Source organism: Asparagus officinalis, chromosome 5, assembly GCF_001876935.1.
Source record: "Asparagus officinalis chromosome 5, Aspof.V1, whole genome shotgun sequence".
NCBI lineage: Eukaryota > Viridiplantae > Streptophyta > Magnoliopsida > Asparagales > Asparagaceae > Asparagus > Asparagus officinalis.
The window spans coordinates 7,165,176-7,173,429 of NC_033798.1; the positions used below are offsets into that span (position 1 = coordinate 7,165,176).

General features: G+C 35.2%; 1 protein-coding gene across 2 annotated transcripts; it reads right to left on the reverse strand.

The window, feature by feature from the left end:
• LOC109843919 lies at positions 230–8,252 on the reverse strand. Of its 2 annotated transcripts, XM_020412899.1 has the most exons (3): positions 8,214–8,241; positions 1,023–1,641; positions 230–799 (listed from the first exon to the last, which is right to left on the reverse strand). In XM_020412899.1, exons 2-3 carry the CDS (start codon positions 1,133–1,135, stop codon positions 511–513), a joined length of 402 nt encoding a protein of 133 aa, XP_020268488.1. In that variant the 5' UTR covers positions 1,136–1,641; positions 8,214–8,241; the 3' UTR covers positions 230–510. The 2 variants fall into 2 exon arrangements, 1 of the variants encoding a protein (XP_020268488.1); XR_002247833.1 differs by lacking the exons at positions 230–799; positions 1,023–1,641 and adding an exon at positions 5,435–5,569 and having other exon boundaries at positions 8,214–8,252.

The window sequence follows — 8,254 nt, forward strand, 5'->3', positions numbered from 1 at the left end:
ACCAAAAATAAACTTAACAACGAAAGTGTAAACTTAACAACAAAACTCTAACATTAACAACCAAAACCTAACCTTAACAACAAATTTGCAAACTAACTATAACCTTAACAACTAAAATGTAGCATTAACAAATAACGTTTATACAAAGTTATCATACCTTATACCAGAAAAATAAGAGTTTTCACATCTCTCCAGGGAGTATTCCATTGTAGTAATATAAGCCCTATGATCGATCGATGCCAATTCTTTTATGTAATCATCCTATTCAGAAATTGTGTACTTATAAGCCACAGTTTGTAACAAATCACCCAAAATCTGAGCGTCATTTGCCTTGTGTCCAAAATCCTTTATCTTTTTTTTGAAATTCTTGACTAGATGCAGAACACACCTTGAATGGAAAGCATCTGAAAAGAATTCCTCAACTGCTACCTTAATACCCTTGTCGGCATTGAAAATAATTACCAGTTGATGTGGAGGATTGTAAGGCTTTTCCCTATCATAAAGTATCGTTCATAATCCTTGTAAGAACCATTTCCAATTATCATTATTCTCTTGGTCGCATACACAATAAGCAAGAGGAAATATTCCTTGGTTGTCGTCATATCCTGTGACATTAAGTAGTATACCTTTGTAGCAATCTTTAAGAAATGTTCCATCAAAAAATAAGAGAGACCTACACCCAACAACGAACCCTTCAATACAGGCATTATAACTTATGAACAAATGCCTAAACCTTCCGTCATTAGCGTCAATAGCAACACGACTTCTTGGATTAGTTGCATGAACCATGACTTCATACCTACATAAATATAACAACAAAAGAGTAACATTAGCAACAGATTCATAACCATAACAACTAATCTTTAATATTAACAACCAATAAGTATACTTAACAAACAACCAATAACCTTAATAACTAATACGTATGGTTAGCAACCAATACATAACCTTTGCAAGTAATACATAAGGTCGGCAACCAATACTAAACCTTCACAATAAAAATATAAGAATAAAAAATATACCATCTCAGTGAATCGTAAGCCTTATCATCGTCACTGAACATGTCCTGTTGAGCTATCTCTTTGCTTTTCCACCCTTTATTGTAGTTAATATTGATTCCATAATTTGATAGCATGTGTTCTTGATATCAACTGCACGAAGATCTGGTCTAACATTCAAAACAAATTGTACTTAGACTGTAATGAACTTTCTTGATGCCCTTGAGTTGCCAGCATTAGCTCCGTGTTGACCGCAAGTGTGGGTAGAACAAAATTCTTTATAGACATAATCGATGAATTTCTGAGTGGGGAAGCAAACAACATCCAAGTGTAACCATGCGTGTGCTTGAATCGACAATAGACTCTTATACGTCTTTGTTCATTATGGTAAAAATCGTACTCGAACCATTTCACAATTGAATAGTATTGAAGAGCTAATCTAACTTTAGCAGCACTATAAAATTTCTAACCAATTTCACGTATGACCGCGTGCCACTCAGCTGGGATCTTGGTTTGGTTGTTAATCCTGTCTTCTAGCAGCATGATCGAGTCACCAGTGGGATTGTCATTAGGAATACACTTATCATTACATGTTTGGATAAGCGTGGCAGCTACGTATCGGGAATTTTCTGTTGGGATAGTCCTGTAGAAGTAAAAAAATACATTAATATCTTAGCAACCAGCACATAAGGCTAACAAAAAGGAAGATATACTTTATAAGGTTAACAAAAAAATTATAACCACAAGAACGAACTCCTAACATTAACAGCCGACACATAACCTTAACAACAAAGTCTTAATCTTAACAACAAACTCCTAACCTTAACAGCCGACACATAACCTTAACAACGAAGACTTAACATTAACAATGAACTCCTAACCTTAACAACTGACACATAACCTTAACAACTAACCATTAATCTTAACAACGGACTCGTAACCTCAACAACAAACTCGTATGCTTAACACCAAATGCATAACCATAGCAACTAACTTGTATACGAAACAACGAACTTATAACCTTAGCAACAAACTTAAAACCATCTCATAAAATCAAGCAAACAACACATAACCTTAACAACCAGTCTGTAACTTTGTCGTCCAACTCATAACCTCAGCAACCAATGCATAAAGTTAACAACCAACTCATAATCTATCAGTGAACTCATAAGGAAATTATAAGTGAAATGCTTACACATTTTCAGGAGTAGTTTGGGTGTTCTGAGATGTTGAGGATTCCCCAGCAGATGTAGTATACAAGTTTATGTCTGTAAATCCATTACGACGATAATACTCGAACATCAAACTCAAGTTCTCGTCATTATCAATTAAAATACCGAATTTCTTTTCCCTTTCGCATATGAATTTTAGTGAAAGAGATTGCATTGGTATTTTAAGCCTTTATGACACTAGATATTTTAAGCTAACGATTTCTATAGTTCCTTTAATAACTATGAAGACACCATCACCGTCTTTGTTGTTTTTTGTGTTTGTCACCATGCAAAAATAAGAGAGGTTTATACCCAATAACGAACCCTTCAATACAGGCATTATAACTTATGAATAAACGCCTAAACCTTCCATCATTAGCATCAATAGCAACACGACTTCCTGGATTAGTTACATGACCCATGGCTTCATACCTACATAATTATAACAACAAAACAGTAACCTTAGCAACAGATTCATGATCATAACAACTAATCTTTAACCTTAACAACCAACAAGTATACTTAACAACCAACCAATAATCTTAACAACTAATACGTATGGTTAGCAACCAATACATAATATTCGCAAGTAATACATAAGGTTGGCAACCAATACTAAACCTTCACAACAAAAACATAAGAATAAAAAAATGTATCATCTCAGTGAATCATAAGCCTCATCATCGTCACCGAACAGGTCCTGTTGAGCTATCTCTTTGCTTTTCCATGCTTTACTGTAGTTAATCTTGATTCCATAATTTGATAGCATGTGTTCTTGATATCAACTGCACGAAGATCTGGCCTAACCTTCAAAACAAATTGTATTTGGACTATAATGAACTTTCTTGATGCCCTTGAGTTGCCAGCATTAGCTCTGTGTTGACCGCAAGTGTGGGTAGAATAAAATTCTTTATAGACATAATCGACGAATTTCTGAGTGGAGAAGAAAACAACATCCAAGGGCAACCATGCGTGTTCTTGAATCGACAATAGACTCTTATACGTCTTTGTTCATATATGGTAAAAACCATACTCGAACCATTTCGCAATTGAATAGTATTGAAGAGCTAATCTAACTTCAGCAGCACTATCAAATTTCTGACCAATTTCACGTATGACCGTGTGCCACTCAGCTGGGATCTTGGTTTGGTTGTTAATCATGTCTTCCAGCAGCATGATCGAGTCGCTAGTGAGATTGTCAATAGGAATACGCTCATCATTACATGTTTGGGTGAGCATGGCAGCTGCGCATCAGGAATTTTCTGTCGGGATAGTCTTGTAGAAGTAAAAAAAATACATTAATATTTTAGCAACCAGCACATAAGGCTAACAAAAAGGAAGATATACTTTATAAGGTTAACAAAAAATTATAACCACAACAACGAACTCCTAACCTTAACAGCCGACACATAACCTTAACAACGAAGTCTTAATCTTAACAACAAACTCATAACCTTAACATCCGACATATAACCTTAACGAAGAAGTCTTAACCTTAACAACGAACTCTTAACCTTAACAGCTGACACATAACCTTAACAACGAACCCTTAATCTTAACAACGGACTCGTAACCTCAACAACAAACTCGTATACTTAACACCAAACATATTACTATAGCAACCAACTCGTATACGTAATAGCGAGCTCATAACCTTAGCAACAAACTTAAAACCATCTCATAAAATCAGGCAAACAACACATAACCTTAACAACCAGTCCGTAACTTTATCGTCCAACTCATAACCTCAGCAATCAATGCATAAGGTTAACAACCAACTCATAACCTATCAGTGAACTCATACGGAAATTATAAGTGAAATGCTTACACATTTTCAGGAGTAGTTTGGGTGTTCTGAGAAGTTGAGGATTTCCCAGCGGATGTAGCATACAAGTTTACGTTTGTAAATCCATTACGACGACAATACTCGAACATCAAACTCAAGTTCTCGTCATTAACAATTGAAATACTGAATTTCTTTTCCCTTTCACATATGAATTTTAGTGAAAGAGATTACATTGGTATTTTAAGCCTTTGTGACACTTGATATTTCAAGCTAACGATTTTTGTAGTCCCTTTGATAACTATAAAGACACTGTCACCGTCTTCATTGCTTTTTGCGTTTGTCATCATGCAAAAAAGTGATCCATCCGTCATTTTAAACAAGAGTAGTTGAAAGATCGAAGAGAAATTAATGAGGAGAATTAAGTGGCCGGGAGTAGTTGGGTAAGCAAACGGGGAGGAGATGGTTTTATTGCGGGAGGGGGAATAGATATGGTAATAATTTAGAGGGAACAAAACCACATTCTAATCATCAATTAATGCTACAGTACTATTCCCGAATTTCCGCTTGATAGGGTGACGGGCTGTATGAGGGTATTTTGAGAAGATCACGTTGGTTTTAAACAACGTTTCATGTGGGGGGTGTTTTGGGGGCTAGAGGAAAATCAGGAGTGTTTTTGGGGCGAAAGGACCATTGACAAAGTCCCGGGGTCTAGATGAAAATCACAAGTGTTTTTTGGGGTGAAGGGACCGTTGACAAAGTCCGGGCCGGGAGGGGACACTCGGACTCATTTTGGAGGCTAGAACCAATTTTCCCTTTATTTTAAGTAACGGCCATGTTGAGACCTGCACCGTGACAAGACGGCCAATTTGGCATTTTGATCTGGATAATATAGGATAAATTTATTTATGTCATGTTCTTGGGATTCATTTTAAATAGGCTGCGTTGAAGGAGGGATTTGGTTTTGTTGATTTTTAGTCGGTTTGTGTTTGTTTATGCGAGGTTTTATATCCAGTTCATAGTAGTGACGGCAGTCTTCTGTGGAAAAAATTATCACACTGGATTGATCAGTATTACATTTTCTATTGGCTATAGTTTGATCATTACTTTTGTATTAACGTGTAATTGACATTTTCTAATTGTGGAAAATTTTGAGGAAAATTTTAAAAAAAGCGGTAAGCTAAACTCGAGGAAGAGCATACCAATGCGACAATGCAGCTTCTAAATAGTAACAACATTCCGACGATTGATTACGACAAAGAGATTACAGAATATAATTACACAGATTTCTTTTAACACTACATGAATCTAAACAGGGGGGAAAATTTTTGGGAATTTTTTGTAAAAAATTTAGCTCAGAGATGAAAACGAGACCCAGTGATGAGATAGGAAATGAGCCTGTAGCCAGAGATGAGAGCTGAAAATGCCAAGAAAACAAAGCCCACGAATCCTAAAGCGACCGATATGTAGGCTTGTACGCAGAACGCGTTCTCCACCGTACAAGTGTCTCCTCTCCTCAGGTTTCGCGCCTCTCCGGTGCCTGACGCCTCCGCCGACAGCAGCAAGTAGGCGAACAACTGGAGAAAAAAATTTTGAATTTTGCATTTAATTCCCCTGCTGCTGTGTTTTATTTTGCAGAAAATCTTTTTTATTGTGTGCAAACTGATATGTACGCTTGGATATATACATTTTGTTGAGAATTTGGATCCTCTCCACTATCAAAACCACTACATTAATCATAGATGTTTATTTTCTAGTACACGATCATGATTCATTTCAAATATAACACTCATAATACCCCTATGATTTGCATTCATTTCCTAATTTACACTCAAAGACAAATCAGAACCACCCAACAAAAAAAATTGTGATATAGTAGTGATCTCTCCACTTCTTTTATGGTGGAGAGGATCAAAATCCTTCATAAAAATGTATTTTTAAATAGGGGCTTGGCATTTGATTAGTTGCCAAAAGATGTGGTTTTACATATTTTGTTCTAAAAAATATTTCTCTGTCAAGCGTCTGTTTAGCTATAGTTGTAAAATAAAATTTACAGTTCATGAGTTTGGCCTCACAAAGTTAAGGACCATGGCAATAGTATTTCAATTTTAATTTTGTTTAATGGAACAGCAGTAGTGTCGCAGTCAAACGCTATAACTTATTTCTACAAAATGGAAGTGTAATTAAATTTCGAAAATATTAATTGCTAACCAAATATCGAAAATAGAAATCAAATTGCAGCATTTGCTACTGTAACTCATTGACTCATCTCCTGTTAACCAAACCGGCTACAAAAGTATCCATATCATTATCCTAACTGGATCGACATATTTGAAGAGTCTTCATAAATATAACTCGTGAATATTGCAGAGACTTTAATCAATCTCCTTACTATACTTTCATGGCTGTCTCTGATGTAGTGACAAAGACTTTGTAGAGTATTAAAGTCTCTGCAATATGCATGAGTAATATTTTTATAGCTCCTGTACATTGCAAAGACTTTGATATTCTTTGAAGTCTCTGTCACCACGTCGGAGCTACCAAATATATCGTATTTTAATGGACTCTCTTAAATGAGTAACAAAAAAGAGCCAATTTTTGAGTTCTTAGTCTAGGTATTATTTTATTGTAATTTTCCTTACAAACGTGCATACAATAAAACTTTGTTCTGATTAACTCTGATATTCTTTCATAAACTCAGATGTATTTGGAAATTTCAAAATAAAATTGAGTTTGGACTATCTGTTGCTTAATTAGACTATAGTTGGTCCATATAAGGGCTAGTAAAAAAAACTAGTTCAAGTGCTATAATTTAAACTAAAAAAAACTAGTCCGGATTTGGTCCAAGTTTCTTCAAACTAAAAACAATTTTTTGGACCGCGCAAAGACCATAGAAGTCATACTAGAACCTCTCGGATCACCGACGGTGAACTTTTTTGGTGAATTTTTTGGACCACACTTGTGTCCATTAAAACTAGTTTTCTGAAGTTGCCAAACACACCCTAATATGAAAGCATTGCTCAAATCATAATTTATATCAAATTATCTACTTCATTTGTATCAAAGTTTGTTATCAATAAAACTCAAGAAATTTCTCACATATTCAAAACTTATGCTAAATTTTTCAAAAAAAAAAAACCCCAAAGTTAATACGTCCTAAGGGCTGTTTGGTTGGTTTTTTTTGTTTGGGTTTCCCTGTCAAAACTGACAAGCTATCAGTTTTGACAACTTTACTTATAAAAACGCACATTTTAGGACGTTTTTGCAAGTAAAGTTGTCAAAACTAATAACTTTTGTCAGTTTTGACAGGGAAACAAGGACAAAAAATGCCAACCAAACAACTACATAAAGCCATAATTGCAAGTATCCAAGGGGCTGTGTGGTTGTATGTTTTTACCATGTAAAAGGATGGAAAGTGTAAAAAAGTGGGTCCTAATGTCAGTTTTCATCATTTTACATTGTTTGTTTAAATTCTCTTTTACATGAAAAGCTTACACATTTTGATGATGTGTCACTGAAAGCAAAATCACCAAAATTAGGAGTGATTTTGTTGGAAAGCTGACACAATATCATAAATGTGTCTAAAATAATAATAAAAAAGTCAAAACCTTGTAGAAAGTGATGAGGTGGATAATCACTTTCCATTTTGTGTCATAAATACTCTAGTTTACATTATACTATCCAAACAATATAATACTATTATTTTAGGATTCACAAAGATTCCTAACCAAACAATGTAAACACTCGAATGGAAATGATGAGTTGGATAGCCACTTTCTAATTTGTGTCATAAATACTCTAGTTTTCTAAATGCATCCAAACAGCCCCTTGCTACAAGACGCAAAGTGCAAAAGCAGTACCTGATCGTGGCTGAAGTCGAACCAAAGCTGCACCGCCTCCGAGTGATTTTGTTGGAAAGCTGACACAATGTAGTAAATGTGTCTAAAATAATAATAAAAAAGTCAAAACCTTGTAGAAAGTGATGAGGTGGATAATCACTTTCCATTTTGTGTCATAAATACTCTAGTTTACATTATACTATCCAAACAATATAATACTATTATTTTAGGATTCACAAAGATTCCTAACCAAACAATGTAAACACTCGAATGGAAATGATGAGTTGGATAGCCACTTTCTAATTTGTGTCATAAATACTCTAGTTTTCTAAATGCATCCAAACAGCCCCTTGCTACAAGACGCAAAGTGCAAAAGCAGTACCTGATCGTGGCTGAAGTCGAACCAAAGCTGCACCGCCTCCG

What these genes read in the sequence shown, in the direction of transcription:
- LOC109843919 (XM_020412899.1), bottom strand. Translation starts at nt 1,135, where the DNA reads ATGCTATCAAATTATGGAATCAATATTAACTACAATAAAGGGTGGAAA. An exon ending in GCTTACGATTCACTGAGATG is followed by an intron (nt 800 to 1,022) that starts GTATATTTTTTA and finishes ATATTTATGTAG; the next exon opens with GTATGAAGTCATGGTTCATG.